Raw genomic sequence first — 17,338 nt, 5'->3', positions numbered from 1 at the left:
GACCTAGAATGAAGCATGGCATTTCTAAGCTTACTCTTGGATGGAAAAGCAAAGGACTGTCCATAGGTGCTTTGAAGTGACAAAAAATACACTGTTGCCAGCTGTGGGCACCTTCCAGTGTTCTGAAAAATCACTGGTTTCTGCCAAACACCGTGGCCTGAGACCCAAGCATCCAAGCATGGGAGACAACCATCCACAATCCTGCAGAGAGAGAGACAGAGCGAGAGAGAGAGAGAGAGAGAGAGAGAGGGAAGAAAGAACCATTGGCTCAGCTGTGATCGTGTGACATTCAGCATCATGTACTACTCATTTTGCAAGACATGTTCGTTGATCAAGTTAAAATTTATTAGAAATGTTTTCTTGTCTTGCAGAACACACGTAGAACCAGTTACTCACAATCTAAGGTTTTACTGTATTTGTCTGATTTGTGTCTACAATCAGAGCCGGGGGGAAGAATTTTCAGTTCTGCTCATGCAAAGGACATTTAGGGCCATGGGGTTACAGTGGCTTACTAGCCCTGTAGCTTTCCTGTGATAATCAAAAGGTCTGAATACACATGAGGACATGACTCAGGGTGTCTTGGAGATTGATTTGAGTGAATGACAACTAAGTCTTAACAAATTTGATGATGAATGAGGGATTTTGTTTTGAATACTGTGCATTGAAGCAAAACTTGAGAATGCATGGCATACTTCTCTTTTACATATATATAAAATGTTTTGCCTTGATCATGGTTTGTGGTTTACTCCTGAGAGTTTATATTCACCTTCTGCTTGGGAAAAACCATATGCTCATTAATTCTGAAGTAGATTTAGTGTTCTGAATGCTATAATTTGTGCTGGAGGTACACATGCAAAGTTTTTGTAACATTCTGACCAAATCAATAGTTAGGATTGCATATGTATGTATATCAGTTAGCTGTTGTCAAAATAATGCTACATGTTACATGCTGGGTTTCTGAGAAACAGGCTAAGATAGAGATTTGTATGTAGGAGATTTATTAGGAATCAAAACCTGTGGGGGGTGCCTGGTGGCTCAGTTGGTTAAGCGTCCAACTTTGGCTCAGGTCATGATCTCCTGTTTCGTGAGTTCGAGCCCCACGTTGGACTCTGTGCTGACAGCTCAGAGCCTAGGGTCTGCTTCAGATTCTGTGTCTCCCTCTCCCTCTGCCCCTCCCCTGTTCGTCCTTTCTCTCTCTCTCTCTCTCTCTCTCTCTCTCTCTCTCTCTCTCTCTCAAAAATAAACATTAAAAAATTTAAGAAAAAAAAAACTGTGGAAGAGGAGGGATGGAGGCAGGATTGAACAGGGGAAGAAAGTGGGCTATGATACCTGAAGCCTCCGCCGACTCCACGGGACACTTCGAAGAGTTGTCCCAAATCCGGGTGACAGGCTGAGCCTGTATACTCCTGCATCATCGGATAAAGGCTGTGCCAGGAAAAGGGCATGATCTTGGGTGATGATTCTTTCTTGAATTGAAATCATTCCAAAGGTGACAGCTGAGGGTGTCTGCTGATAGCACATCTAGCACGGAGTGAGTAAGTTCTTTACTCTCAAAAGGAAAAACACAGTATCTGTTACACTGCCTAGTATTTCAGTGGCTTATAACAACAAGCATTAATTTCTTATATACTCCTTTGCAGATTGTCTAGGATTCTGCTGAACTAGACTGGGCCAATTTAGGTGCCAAACTACAGTGTGAGTCCAGATCTGCTCCATGTGTATCTCCTCCTCTGGTGACAAAAGCCAGTAGCTCAAGAGGGCAAACCTAGATATGCAAACACATGCCAGGGCTCTGTTCTGTCACGTATCTTGAACATCTTATCTGCCAGTCAGGTCACGTGGCCAGGCTCCACATCAGTGGAGTGGAAGACTCCTCTTCTGTGAAGGCCCAGGGGAGGGAGTGAATATTTGCTGAATAATAATCCAGTCTACCGTTGTGTGATTGTACTTAATGAGCGAAGGATGAGAATTTCACTGCCAAGCTTTCATTGTCAGTCTTTCTCCGAAAATACTTCTGTTTGTCATCTCCATCTGTTATGAATGAGATGAAATATGACAACACCTTCACCACTATTTGGCAGAGAGAACAGCTTGTGCTGAGTTCTTATGATTTTTTAAATTTAGATTTGAATGGATCTTGTGTGTATCTGTATCTCTATTGAAAACATGGTATCTTTGTAAAGTATTTATCTGGAGGGAAGACTTTCTGTTGTTTTACATTTACTCCTTAAATTCTTTGTGTTACTTTAAATTGAGGCGTATACACAGTAAAGTGTATTCAGTACACTCAGGTGCATCATTTGCAAACTTGTGTATATGTATACATTCATGTAATCGACCACCCAGATCTAGGTAAAGAATTTTACCAGAATCCCAAAAGATTCCCTCATGCCTCTTCCCAGTCAATGATTGCCCCCTCCTTCTGAGGGAATCATTATTCTGACTTCTCTCACCACTGATTGTTACTTTTCTCAAAGTTCATATAAACGGAATCTTCCAGTGTGTTCTCTTACATGTCTAGCTCTTGGAATTGTTGTTATCTTACTGATAAACCGTAAGTCAGATGTCAGACTCCTATGTCTTGTGTTAGCCTATTTCTGAGAGTCTTCACTTGATGTTGTCTTATGTTATAGAAGGTAGATTCTGTGTTTTGCTCACAGCTTTTTAGCGTGATGTTGAACTCCGTAAAAGTCCATTCAGAAGGAGCCTCCTATGTGTGTCAGAAAGATGGAGTTAATATGGACTTCTAGCCCATAATGTGGTCCTCTGGTTTCCTTTATGAATTTGGTCATCAATTTAAATAAAATTATTCCCTGGGAATTCCATAGTGCATACGTCTGATGGGATGTAGATTTTTTTCTACACATTCTGATCATGACAGCGCTCTCCTCTGGGCTGCGTTTCAAAGTGGACTCTGGGGGTTTCATAGCCTCCAGTCGCCTATAAGTTGGACCCATTCTTTCCACTTGATTTGTGACAGTGCAGGGGTTAGTCTTCCGAAAGCCATTGCTGACTTCGGTGTCCAGTAACACACACTCCGTGAGGAACAGAACCATTAAAACAATCTGTTCGCTTCAGATTTGGGTCATAATCACTTATAACGCCTGTGATGTTACTTTGGTTCTTTGAAACTCTATGAGATAATAGCCTATCGTCATTTGTAAAAGTGCTTGTAAGAGAAGCCTTTTCATCACCTCGCGTGAACAAAAGACCGAAGATCCTTTTATGCTTTGAGTGGCTGCTATAATATCAGCTGAGAAACACTCATTTAGTCTTGTGACTTTGGGTTTCAGAGCACCTGTTAATTATAAGAACTACTACCTCTTGAGGAATGTCAGCAGCAAAGTTAATTTGTATCATTATTGATTTTGAATACCATTTAATCTTCAGTTTTGTTATCCATTGTAAATTTAGTTTCAAAAATAACTGTTTATAGTAATATATTAGTGATTGAAGGGATCCCTGCATGCTATTGAACTTTGCTTTCATTTTTGTAGATCAGTTATCTAGGAACTAAATAATTTCAGGAATGATGTAAACTTGTTTAACAGTGCACAGTACAGTGAAATTGATGAGTCTGTCAAGTGAGAAGTTTAGCTAGAAAAGTGGGGTTTCGTTGATTATGAAGTTTGCAGAGCACAGGCAAAGATCCAAAGATCAAAAATTCTAACATTTTTGTAACCGTTGTTGTGGAAAGGTGAGAAGAAATTCACTTAAAAATTGAAGTTATTCCATGATTGTGACACATACAGCAAAAGACTATATGTGATCAGTGGTCCTAGCGGTGATTATGACTAAGGAACAGATAATGAGATTCCTCCTTGCTTTTGTTTTGTAGAATCCAGTGATTTATTTAAGAGAGATGTTAATCCTTATTAAAGCAGTTAGTTACTGTACCTTAAACATGTCTGTATGTCCTGAATCCCACCTTTAGTTCTGTCAACAAATTCATATTCAGTGTCTTAATGTATCACAGTATAAATAGGTCTTTTTAATGCATACTCTAGCCAGTGATTTTTTCTCTTTAATAGGTGTTTGTTGATATTTGAGTTTATTTTATACTCCTGTATGAGTAGTAGGGAACTCACCAGCTAAATTTTAAGAGACATGTTGCCACATGGATGTGATACTATCCCCATTTGTGAAAATTTTAATATCGGTAGATACTGTGTACAAGGTGCCGGACTTGGCTTTCATATGGTAGAAAGTTAAAAAAAAAAAATTTTTTTTTAATGTTTAGTTTTGAGAGAGAGAGAGAGAGCATGAGTGGGCGTAAGGGGCAGAGAGAGGGGGAGACACAGACTCCGAAGCAGGCTGCAGTCTCTGAGCTGTCAGCGCAGAGCCAGATGTGGGGCTTGAACTCACGAACAGTGAGATCATGACCTGAGCCAAAGTCGGACGCTCAACCGACTGAGCCACCCAGGTGCCCCCATATGTTAGAAAGTTTAAATGGAACTAGTCCTCACTTGGTAAGGATTTGGTCACCCTGCCGACCAATTCTGGGCCCCACCTACATGCTTATCCAGACACAGCAGAGCCAGTCACCCTGTTCTGCAGTTTTCCTTCCACATATACAAATGCGCGTATATGTTATGAATGAATTTCTGGTTCTCCAGTAGAAATACCATCACAGGTTTTTCAAACTTTAAAGTTTTGGAACCTAAGTTTCTTCACAGCTTCTGATGGGAAGAAGAATGTGTTTTAAATAAGCCAGACCCAAGGTACATTTGCAAAAAAACAGGTATATTATCCTAATCTATCTTTTCCTCGTTTCAAATTACTCTTTATATCATTCTCTCCTGAAATATGTAGGAAATCCATGCCAGCCTAGCTGATTCAAGCAAGCCTAGTCATCTGTTTTTGGTCTTAGAAGATCTCAGCCAGTTACTGTTTTTACATGGATATGTGTTTTGTTTTGTTTGTGTAACATGGATGTGTAGTTCTGTTTTGTCACCCTGATTCTCAACTCCATTGTTTTCTGTAACTCTTCGTTCTTAGTGCATCATTGTCTTAATCCAACCTGGGAATATTTTTTCTCTGTCTGATATATAATCTATTATTCCCTTGTCAAGGAAGGCTGTGACAACCCTATATAATAGGTGAAGTGATTCTGGCACTTTTAACTGAAAGGATGGTGAAACTTACTGGCTTCCCAGTTAATACCTGTGCCTGGAGGCCCTGGATTTTCATGGTTAGGTTACTGTAACAAATGAATGCAGTTTTTTAAATACACACCTTATAAATCAACATTTTCTTAAATCAGTAAATGACATTTTAAATAGGTAATCTGTTTTTTTAATTTTTTCTTAATTTTGTTACTTAAAAAATAAACCTAAAAAACCTAAAAAAAATAAACCTTATTAAAAAATAAACCTTTGTTACTTAAAAAATATACCTAAGTATATTAGTGTTAATTCAGTGCATCATGCATTTTAGTATTCCTGTTCTTAAATAATCTGGCAAGTTTGCATTTCTGACTGATCTTTTCTCTCCATTTTGTTTGTTTTCTTTAGTTTCATGCTATGGATACATTGTATAGGCACAGCTATGATTTAAGCAGTGCAATTAGTGTCTTAGTACCACTTGGAGGGCCTGTTTTATGCAGAGATGAAATGGAAGAGTGGTCAGCTTCTGAAGCTAGTTTATTTGAAGAGGCACTGGAAAAATATGGCAAAGACTTCAATGACATACGTCAAGACTTTGTAAGTAGAAAACTGCACATAAAATGTTGGATGTGAATATTTTATCTTTGTTAAAAAGCTGGTAAACCTTAAAGTATTCATTTAGCAAGCTTGCAACGTAGTAATGTTTATCTACTCAACATAGAATGAAGGCTAGTCTTACAGAGAGAGAAATTGACATTCGTTCTGGGAAGCAATAATAAGACCTGGTATCAGGAGGCTCTGAGTTCCAAGTTTAAAATATGGATGGCTTTTCTAACCATTTGCACAAAATATTTCTGAGGTCTGCTTTAAGTTTGTTGCTCTCCTTTGGACCTTCTATATTTTTCTAGTTATCTTACTAATTGTTGAGCCTGAGTTTGATGTGGCCCTTTAATATGGAAACAACCTGTAGCAAGCAGTATGGAAAATTTGCTTTATGGGTTTTCTGTCCTTGACTCCTCTTAATGATACATAGTTTCTTACTTGCATTTTAAATACTAGATAATCTTGTCTACTTTTATGTACTTCCTTTTGTCCTTGTATGTATGGAATTGCTCTCTTTAATTAAGCTTTTAATCTCTTTGAAATGGAGAAATTTCTATTTGAGAAGTCCATTGATAACTTCCTAGGACAATTATCCTTTCTAGATTATCCAGTTCATTGGCGTATAATTGTGAATAGCAGTCTCTTATATTCCTTCTTATGTCTGCAGTATCAGGTGCAACGTCTCCTCTGATTCTCCTTTCTGATTTTATTTATTTCAGTCTTCTCTTTTTTTTTTAGACTCGTTAAAGTTTGTCAGTTTGGTTTTATCTTTCCAAAAAAGGAACTCTTAGTTTCATTGATCTTTTGTTTTTCTAGTTTATACTTCATTTATTTCTGCTTTGACCTTTATTGTTTCCTTCCTTCTACTGACTAGATATACTTTTTCCTTCATTTTTCTTCTTTTCACTCTGACTGGATAATTTCTGATGACCTGTTTTTGAGTTCACAGATGTTCATTATTGATGTTCCACATTATATTTCTCATTGTACTCTTCAGTTTTAGAACTTGTGTGTGTTTGTTTTAGGATTTCTTTCTCTCTGTTGAACTTATTTCGTGTATTGTTTTCCTGGTATTGGGGTCTATCTCCTGATTTCAGTTCTATCTGTATTTTCCTGTAGCTCACTGAGCTTCCTTAAAACCATGATTTTGAAATTATTATCAGGAAATCATAGCTCTCCATTTCTTTGGGGTCAGTTGCTGGAAAATTACTGTTTCTTTGGTGATGTCATGCTTCCTTAACTTCATATTTCTTATAGCTTTGTGCTGATGTTTGTGCATTTGATTGATCAGTCACCTCTACCAGACTTTACAGACTGGTTTTAGTGGGGAGGGAGAGACCTTTGCCTGCCGTGGATACAAGGGTGTGGGAAGCTTGTGTATGATGGTTCCAGCTCTTGGGAAGGCCCATCAGCATAGTGTACATTCAGTTCCATCTGCTGAGGTCAGTTGTCAGTTAAGATTTCAGGGGTCCTTGGGGCGCCTGAGTGGCTCAGTCAGTTGAGCGTCCGACTTCAGCTCAGGTCATGATCTCACAGTCTGTGAGTTTGAGCCCCGTGTTGGGCTCTGTGCTGACAGCTCAGAGCCTGGAGACTGCTTCGGATTCTGTGTCTCCCTCTCTCTCTGACCCTCCCCCGTTCATGCTCTGTCTCTCTCTCAAAAATAAAACATTAAAAAAAAAAAAAGATTTCAGGGGTCCTCAATGGCCCATTCTCTGGGTGTCTGCAGTGGCAGTGAAGGCTGCTGGGGATCTCCTGATCTCTTTCTCCCCCATGGGGTGTGTCATTGCCGAAGGGATCCCTCTTGGCATTGGATACCTTTGCCATGGCAGTGGTGCCTGGATCAGCTTGAGTCAGAACCAGGAGCGGAGCATGTATGCTCCCAGAGTGACAGCAGCCTGGGGTCTGGTGTGCTGGCTGGCCTGCAGTGTCAGTGACCGAGAGGTGAACACATGCAGAACCACCATGGAACCAAGGTCTGAAGTGTGGGTGCATGTGGAGCAGCCAGAGTTCTGGGGTCCCAGATATGCACAGGGTTGGAGATGGGAGCTGGCAGCCCTGTTCCTGGGGTGGGGACACAACAGCATCTGGGAGGGGTGGAGCAGCAGCTCCCTCCCTAGGAGGTCAGTATCTGTTGGTTACCTCAGTGGCCGAAGCCATCAGTTTCCTCTGCAGAGTAGGCTGCTGGAGTCCACGCCAACAAATACTACAGAGTCCTCAGCTGTGCACATGGCAGGGAGTCTGCAGCTGTCATGAAGGCTGTTGAGGTCCTCGAGATCCTCAGTGGCAGTGGCTACCAGGCTCCTCTGCAGAGCGGGCCACTGCGGACCGCACTGGCACCCACTTACACTGATAGCCTTTACCCTTCTTCTTTGTTCTTAGCCGGTTCCAGGTGTCTCAGCTAAGCCTACCTCCCTGGTGATCCTTTTTGTGTGGTTATTCTTCATCTTTTGCGCCACTGTGTTGCCATAGCTTCTTATTTGACTCTGATCCTCCCAGGGCTGTTTTCATTGTCCATAGCTGTGGGATACAAAGACAGATATCTCCTGTCATAAAATGTTATAAAGTGGTTATTGTTCTAAAGTTGTTCATAATTTCATATTATCCTTCGAAGATCTGTGGGATGGATCTGTAGTGATGCCCCCTCACATTCCTGATACTGGTAGTTTTCCTAATCAGTCCAGCAAGGACTTAATCGATGTTTTTGACCTTTGCAAAGAACCAGTTTTCTGCTTGCTTGATTTTTGTTGTTGTTTGTTTGTTTCATTAACTTCCGCTTTTATGTTTGTCATTTCCTTTCTTCAGCTTGCTTTGTGCTGAAGTGCTTTGTCTTTTCCTAGTATCTTTTTAAGGTTGAAACTTTTCTTGTAATCATTTGTTGAGAGTGTACTTAGCTGACAGTGATTTTAGCCTTATCTTAAAATTGTCTTCCTGTCCTCTTTAACAAAAATGTTATTCTTTTTCTTTTTTTTTTATGTTTGTTTATTTTTGAGAGAGAGAGAGAGAGAGAGACTGAGTGTGAGCAGGAGAGGGGCAGAGAGAGAGAGGGAGACACAGAATCCAAAGCAGGCTCCAGGCTCTGAGCTATCAGCGGAGCCCGACGTGGGGCTCAAACTCAAAAACTGTGAAATCATGACCTGAGCCAAAGTCGAATGCTTAACTGACTGAGCCACCCAGGCACCCCAAAAATGGTATTCTTTGTAGAATTCATTTTTTTTCTTTTTCTCTTTCAGTGCTCTAAAGGTGTATCTCTATCTGGCTTACATAGTTTCTGATGAGAAGTTCTTATGTATGTGAATGTTTCTTTTTCTTCGTGCTCAAGATTTTGTCTTTACCTTCAGTTTGGGGTTTTGTTTGTTTCTTTGTTAGTTTGTTTGTTTAATAGCAGTTTTATTACTACAATGCACCTGGGTATATTTTTCTTTGTAATTATTTTAATGAATTTCTGAGAACTAAAGTTTACTGTTTGTGTATTAGTTTGTATAGTTTATAATTTAGATTGATCTATTTTTCAGTGCACTAATTTTCTCTGCCATGTCCAGTATACTGATAAACTTCTTAAAGGAATTCTTCAAATATGTTAGCATATTTTGCTAACATTTATGTTTTCTTTTTTATGCTTTTCTCTGTTTAAATCCCTATCTATTCATGTGTGCTGTCTTACCTTTTTAACCCAATCCTTTAATATATTAATCTAATCTGTAGTTGGACCAGGTTTGGATTTGGTTGTTGTTCTGTTTACCTTCAGGGTACTGCTGTATTGGAAGGCCTAACCAAAAATTTCATGTGCTGCCTTGGTATCTTTGAGCCTCACTGGGCCACAAAAACTTCACTGTGAGTTCCACTCCTTTTGCCAAATATATCCTTCACCAGCAGGAAAGACTCCCCACCTGCCCAGTTCTAGCTCCCCCGCAGCCTTCAACCTTATGGGTTTCACTTCCCTGCTAGCCTGCAGAATTACTGAGACAGGCCAGTCACATCTTCCCCTGGGAACTCTTTCCAGAACCAGGGCACACCTCACCCTCTTGTTACACAGAACCTCACTTCCACAGCCCCTAGTGACTCGCTGTGGCCCTACATGGTGTCATCTGTCATCTTCCCCTGGGCTGTGAGTATCTGTGACTAATAAACCAGTCAGATTCCTCTGTTTTGTCTTCAGTGTCGTGTGTTGTATGTCCTGGCTGTCTGATACTGTTTTGAGGGGCAGGTTCCTCCCCTCACTGAAGCAATAAATAGGAGGTGATCTGAACATTCACAGACATCAAATTCTTACCTATGCTTAATGTGGGGCCTGGAATGTGGGAGGGTTTCTTCAGTGCTCCTGTCTCAACATCAGCAGGCCCAACTACTACAGGGCCTGTCTCCACGTTTTGATAAGTTGTGTTTTCATTTTCATTGCATCAGTATTTTTTGTTTTTCTTTCTGATTTTCTTCTTTGGCTCATGGATTATTTAGAGGTAAGTTCCACGTATTTGCATCTTTTTCACATATTTTTGTTACTGAAGCCTAGTTTAATTCTGTTGTGATCAGAAAACTTTGTAAAAAAAAGTTTGTAAACTTTGTAAAAAAAATCAAATTTTACATTTTTGAGATGTGATTCTCATCCTGTATATGGTCTTACTATGGTGAATGTTCCATGTGCTCTTGAAAAGAAGAGATACTTTGCTATTTGGTGGAATGTTCTATAAATGCTACTTAGGTCAGATTTATTGATGGTGTTCAAGTCTTCTGGAGCCTTACTGATTTTCTGTCTACCTGTTCTGTTGAGAGAGTAGTATTGAAAGCCTCTAGCTATGATTGTGAATTTTTCTGTTTTTCTTTTCAGTTACAATAGGTTTTTGCTTTAATTATGTTGAATCTCTGTTATTAGGTACATACATTTAGGACTGTTATGGTCTCATAATGAATTGACCCTTTTGTCTTTACATCATGCCTCTTTATCCATGGTAATATTCCTTATGGTGAGGTCTGTTAATATAACCACTCCAGCTTTATTCTATTGATTACATGGTATATCTTGTTTCCATCACTTTGTTTGTGTCTTACTTATGTTCGAAGTGGGCTTTTTGTAGACTGAATACAATAGGATCTTTTTTTTAAACCAGTCTAACAGTCTTTACCTTTTACTTGGATTGTTTAGACCATTTACCTTTAATGTAATTATCAATATTACAAGTTTTGGTTTAAACCAGTCATCTTCCCATTAATTTTCCATTTGTCCCATTGTTCTTTGTTCTTTTCCCCTTTTTAAAATTAATTAAAAAAATTTTTTTATGTTTGTTTTTGAGAGACAGAACACAGTTGGGGGAAGGACAGAAATAGAGAGAGAGACACAGAATTCGAAGCAGACTCCAGGCTCTGAGCTGTCAGCACAGAGCCTGACACAGGGCTAGAACCCACTAACTGTGAGATCGTGACCTAAGGTGAAGTTGGATGCCTAACCCACTGAGCCACCCTGGTGCCCCTTAAATTAATTTTTTTATTCTAGTTTTATTTCTACTAGTGACCTACCAATTAAGCTTTTATTTTTGTAGTGGTTTACAGTATATATCTTTAATGTCCTACAGTCTATCTTCAATCAAACTCACTTAGGTCACATAGATTATAAGAACCATGTGATTGGGATGCCTGGTTGGTTCCATCCATAGAGCATGTGACTCTTAATCTCTAGGTCGTGAGTTCAAGCCCCAAGACCCATATTGGGTGTAGAGCTTACTTAAAACAAAAAAGAAGAAGAACCATGTGACAATATATTTCCAGTTCCTCCCTCCCATTCTTGTGCTTTTTTTGTCATATATAATTCTGGCTATGTTCTAAATCCCACAGTGAATTATAACTTTTTTGGCTTTAGACAGTGATCTTTTTAAAGAGATTTTTAAAAATATTTTCCCCCATGTTTATTTATGTATTGTTATTTATTTTTAAAAATGTTATCACTTCTGCTCCTCTTCATTTATTTGTGTAGATTCAAATTACATCACCACCACCACTTCTCGGCCTTTTAGCTAAGATCAAGTGCAAATTACATCACCACCAACAGGGGCTTTCTCAGGTTTCCTGCTCTGGCCCAGATCTTTCTGATGAACACCTGATGGAGACCCGTGGCAAATGTGGATGGATTCCCCTAGTGTCTAGAGATCCCATAGATGCTACAACAGTTGTGCTAGCTCACTGTTGACCTTTAATAATTTGGTAAATTTTTGGCTGTTTTCTTCTTACTTTGTTTTTATTTGTTATCTTTATTTATTTATTTATTTATTTATTTATTTATTTATTTATTGGTGCTTTGCCAAAGTAAAAGTAGCTCATGAGTCTAGTCTTTGAGTACTGAGTGACTTTGGAATCCAGTTCAGTTGATTGTCTTGTAACATTAGTTCAAGAATCGGTATGGTTTTGTAGGTTATCTGGGTGTTTTCTTCTCATTTTTAAGGTGGGAATGACATTTTCTAGCTTAGGGCCTGCTTGGGATTCTCCCTCCCTCTCCCTCTCTCTTCGTCCCTCTGCCCCTCATCCCCAACTCGTTCACTCTCTTAAAAAAAAAAAAAAAGGAATTGGGTGGCTGAAGGAAAATAATTATGATAAACAGGGAAGGAAATATAGCTTCTTTAGTCTTCCTTTCTCTTTTCTGAAACTCATCCTGAGGCCTTCATTGGCATTCAAAATAAAATTCCCCCAATGTTCTCTCCTTAGTACCTTTGATGACCAGAGTTCTCAACTTGGTAGCATAACCCAAACCTTTATTCCTGAGGGTTCTGAGCCCTGAGTTAGAAGCTGTTTTGTGAGAATAAGTCATTCATTAGTCCATGGTTGGTATTGCTAGCCAATGCATTACAGGCAGAAAAGGCAAATCATATTTAGAATAATTGTCTATTCAACAAGAACAAGATGTCTGTTCATTCCAGGATGCTGAGAGACTAATGTAACTGACATGTTACCAGGAATGGTGCCATGTTGGAAGCCCAGTGTGCATTGTTCCTTGCAGATTGGACACCTGGAGTAATCAGATCAGATTTGGTGAGAGGATGTCCTTGTGGGGGTACCCATATGTAATCTGCTTGCCTCTGTGTCCATTTTGTTGATGTGTCCTTTGAACAATCATTGTTGTGGCTAGGGAAAGAGGTTGGCAGATAACCCTAGAGATCATCTTGCCCTCTTGATATAAGAGACCCTCCTCTCCAGAAGGAGCCTTTGATAAACATGGGGATATAAAGATCCTCACACTTAGGCCCATCAAGAAGTGTCTGTCCCACAAACCTCCTTCCTAAGCCTCATTGTTACCAACTTTCTAATCTGCTTCCTTTCAAGTCCCTCCCTGATCATTGTGACAGGTAGATAACCACTCTCCCTGAGTGGGTATGGATTAGTACCTCTGGCCAGCTTTCCTTCAACTCAGACTAGGAAACCAGATGGTGACTCTAATGCCCTGCCCTTTTAAAGGATCTTTCTTCTTCACTGTGCTTTAGAGCCACCCCTGCTCGGGGCCAAAATGCTGCAGCAGAATTCTGGCTCATGCCAGTATATCATGCAAAGCCATCTGCCACATTCAGATTTTTTTCCTTCTCACTTGACAGGTCATAGGGAACTTCTGTGGAGCCATGAGGGTTGAGGGAGAAATGATACTGCAACAGGAGTAGACACACTGGGACATGTCATTTGTGCCTTCAGGACTATACTTCTTGATAAGAGAGTGGTGGTGCTGAGCATAGCTGATTAGGACTTGATGGCTCAGATAAAATCTGGCTGATGATGAAGCTCAGGTTACATAGTCACTTGGTTTCCTTTTCTCAGGCTTCCAGGTAAATAAATGAAGGCCAGGGGTGTTTCTCAGGTGAAGAATAGTTAGCAGATGAAGATGTCTTAGCTTGCTTGAAGCCCTAGGGGACGGTGCCCGTGACTGTCCTCTGAGGTCTTGCCTTGTGAGGTCTTGCCATGTGAGGTCTTGCCATGGGCTCCTTACCCCATCCCTCAGACACTTTCAACTCCCATTAGATTGCTTGTTGGGTTGTAGAAAACTGTTTGCTTTAGCTGCAACGCACATGCCAGTGGCTGTGCTGATTGGGTCCTTTAAAGAGACCACATTCGTAACTGCTGTTGGAGTTGCTACCCAGTTAAGCTTAAAATAATTTCCTTTCTCAAAACTCCCATCTGTTTTCTTTTCATAGCAAACAGGTGAGTGAAATGTTGAGGTGATTAAAGAATAGCGTGGATATTGTACACATGGATTTCAAGCAGACCTCTAGCTGCAGTGGGGTCTGGGAAGTACTGTTTTGATTCTCTAATCCCGATGGTGCATTAGGGCAAGTTAGCTAGAAGTCAGAGAGAGTGCTGAGTCACCTATCTGTAGAATCTGATGCAACCGCTACAAACTGTGACCGTGGACAGTCATTCGCTTGAAGGTTTGATCTATTCCGATGTGCATCTGGGATGACTGACAGATTTCCCTTTACAGAGGGAATATACTGACATATTCCTGAATATATTCTTTGCTTGTGGGTCTCCTTAGTGGGCGCTCATTTGGCCAGTTTTGAATAATTATGGAAAATAGCAAAGGGTAAGCTTCCTGTTTTTCAAATGCAAGACTACACTCAACTGTGTACTCTTTCAGAGGCTTAGGTTTTATTTTATTTATAACAAAATAGGTGAAAATAAAGCAGTTTTGGAAAAGATGAGAACGGTTACTGCAGAGACCAAACGACACCCAGTTGTAGCTGGCATCTTTGGAAGTTAAAGTAACTTGGGCTAAATCTATTTAAATGTCATTTCTAAACATTGTTACTACTTCAGTGCCACCTGTAGCCCGAGAATAACTTTCCTGAATAGGTCCTGAAATATTATCAGTCATAATGTTTATCATCTGTAACAAAATGGGAGCTGAGAAATAGACTGTGTTGTTTTAGAGTTTCTGACTGAATGTAACTTGTTTGGGGTACACTTTGCTAAGAATTAACTTTAGTTTTCTCAAATACTTCTCCTAGAGTGAATCTTCCGTGTGGATATTTGCCTCATTATTTTTTAAAACGTGACTTAAAAAAGAAAGCCGTTCCTACAGTAATGCCTTGTTTTCATTATCATGTTAAATATTTTTTCAGCTCCCTTGGAAATCATTGACTAGCATCATTGAATATTATTACATGTGGAAAACTACTGACCGATATGTGCAGCAGGTAATTTTCTTCATACTGCTACCAATACTATTGCATTAAAGTGAGCTTTCTTTTTTATATCTTAGTATTTCTTAGCAATACACTTAATTTTAAATTTGTTGGCTTTCTCTTTTCTATACTGTTTTTAACATCCTTAAGATGTTGTTTTAAGATTTTAGTTCTAGTATTTTCTGACTTCAAAGTCACTATGATAAATATTTTGGAAGGATGACAAGGGGACATAACCACTAGAGAGGCAGTATTATCCTTGCAGGTGCCTGGTGCTTTGTCTCTTTCTGAGTATAGTTGATAGGAATGGCCTAAGATGTGAGGTCATTTTATGAAGTATTAGAAATTCAGACCAAAGCCATCAACCATATAGTTTGATATATTTAAAAAAATATTTTTGTGTGTGTTTTTATTTCTTTTTGAGACAGAGAGAGACAGAGCATGAGCTGGGGAAGGGCAGAGAGAGGAGGAGACACAGAATCTGAAGCGGGCTCCAGGCTCTGAGCTGTCAGCACAGAGCCTGATGCGGGGCTCGAACTCACTGTGAGATCATGACCTGAGCTGAAGTCGGATGCTTAACCGACTGAGCCACCCAGGCGCTCCCAGTTTGAGATATTTTAAAAGATCTTCTGAAAACCTCCTTAGTTGACATTTGTGTCATATATACATCTTTGACCTTAACTGTTAGTCTTACTAGTTTGATGGTCTGGTAGTGTGCATAAGTTTTTCTCCAAAATTATTTCTAAAAGCAAGGAATCTTTTAATTTGAGTCTTTCCTTAATGTTCCAAGTTGAGGTAAATCTCTAAATTACTTATTTTGAGTACTATTACTTTGGGGGAAAGGTACATTTTCCTTAGTGACTTCAGTCAATACTTGTTTTTAGATTCTTCTAGTCATAGGTTAGAGGTGGTAAAGAAAGGAGCAAATATATTTAACACAGACATCATTTTCCCTAAGTTATGTGATCACCAGTGACAAGTGTTGGATACAAAATGACCATAGCGAGTTGTCAAGGTCATGAATAATGAAGAGATACCCATGGCTTATTGAAAAATTTCTGGTGTCAACATCATAATACAAAAGTGCTTATTTTAAACAACATAGGTAGAAGTGAAGACCATGTGCTCTGGAAACTTGAATTTTTCAGGGCAAAAAAAGTCCCTTAAAGGTGGTGGAGATGATGGCATCGTGAGTGGTTGAAAAGTGGTTTTTGAATTAAATTATTTCCAAAAATTTCTACTCTGTCTCTAAAAATTTTAAGTTGTCGCCTTAAATGTTTTTTTTTTTTCTCCTCATTGAGAAAGTGGATGAATGCCTTACATTCTGTTTTGTCTTCTTTTTGGATATCTACAACATGTATTTTTTTTCCTTCCTTGCTTATATTCATTTACTGTGTTGATCATTTTCTGGAAATGATTACGTAATCTTTCCCCTATTCCTTTACCTACATTTGGCTTTTAAAATCTGATGTGAGTTCAGCCAGCTTTAAAGTTTATTGTGTATCTCTTAACATTTGAGGATAAATGTTTATTTAATTGTACTTGGGAGAGTTGTCTCTTTCTTTTGCATGGACCTTGGAAACTAATCATTTTTCAAAAAAAAAAATTTTTTTTTAAGCAGAGTGTGTGTGTTTCTCCCAGAAGGGCTGTAAAGAAAGTAGAAACTAAATTTGAAAAGTAAAAATGGTTACTTGTGAGCCCTGTTTACTCACTCAGGGAGCAGTGGAAACTTCACTTGTTTACAGCTTTATTTTTAAAACCTATGTCTCAAATGTTATTAATACTTGCAGTCTGTACCTCAGAATCTAGTCAGTTGTCTTACAGAACACTGCAGTTTAATGTGCACAGGAAGGGAAAGGCCCTTCTTAAAATGGCAATTTGTGCGAATGGTGTTTGAATATTTCATTTTCATGTGAATTTTCTAAGACAATGAAGTGGCAATAATTATTAGCCTTGTACGTAAAATATTTTATCTGTCTTTTGAATTAGAAACGTCTAAAGGCAGCAGAAGCTGAGAGTAAACTGAAACAAGTGTATATCCCAACTTAGTAAGTAATGGAAATCTTTTTAAATATTTGTCATGGTATTAATTCTATCAAAACAAAATATGTAATTGTGGTCAGTTTCAGCTAAATTCGGATTTCTTTGTGTATCTTATTTTCTTCCACTACAAAGCATGAGACTTGCTTTCCATTATACCACGACAGTGATTTTTTCTTTTTTTTAGAAAGAAAATTGGCTGATGGGTGAAACCCCAAGGAGACAAAAGGACTAAAGGGAAAATAAAATACCCACAGTATACTTCTAGGAACGTTGCAGGGAAAGCATCAGAAAACTAACCTGTGAAACTCTATTACTTGAAACAAATGTGTTTCCGAAAGCTAAGCAGCTTTTGAAACTATGTTATGGAACGGAGTTTTGGGGGATGGGTAGTTCACATTGCCTTTTTGAGGTTGTTGATTTGGTGGAGGATTTTACATT

At 39.1% G+C, this 17,338-nt stretch overlaps 1 protein-coding gene across 12 annotated transcripts in view; it reads left to right on the top strand.

The window, feature by feature from the left end:
• MTA3 (metastasis associated 1 family member 3) overlaps window positions 1-17,338 on the top strand; it is a 217,509-nt gene that overhangs the window by 158,303 nt on the left and 41,868 nt on the right. For 10 of the 12 annotated variants that reach the window (XR_003412400.2, XR_008289493.1, XR_008289494.1 and 7 more), the window contains 3 exons: window positions 5,514-5,702; window positions 14,795-14,869; window positions 16,847-16,905. Coding sequence is in view for 9 of the 12 variants with exons in the window: in XM_027033649.2 (XP_026889450.1) it covers window positions 5,514-5,702; window positions 14,795-14,869; window positions 16,847-16,905 (323 nt within the window). In the remaining 3 variants the exon portion in view is untranslated. The remainder of the gene's footprint in view (window positions 1-5,513; window positions 5,703-14,794; window positions 14,870-16,846; window positions 16,906-17,338) is intronic. The other 2 variants (XM_027033648.2, XM_027033650.2) reach the window with 1 other exon arrangement.

The sequence above is a fragment of the Acinonyx jubatus genome, chromosome A3 (genome assembly GCF_027475565.1).
Source record: "Acinonyx jubatus isolate Ajub_Pintada_27869175 chromosome A3, VMU_Ajub_asm_v1.0, whole genome shotgun sequence".
In the NCBI taxonomy this organism is placed as follows: Eukaryota; Metazoa; Chordata; class Mammalia; order Carnivora; family Felidae; genus Acinonyx; species Acinonyx jubatus.
Note: the sequence above shows the minus strand (reverse complement) of the source record. Positions and strands in the feature narration are given on the sequence as shown.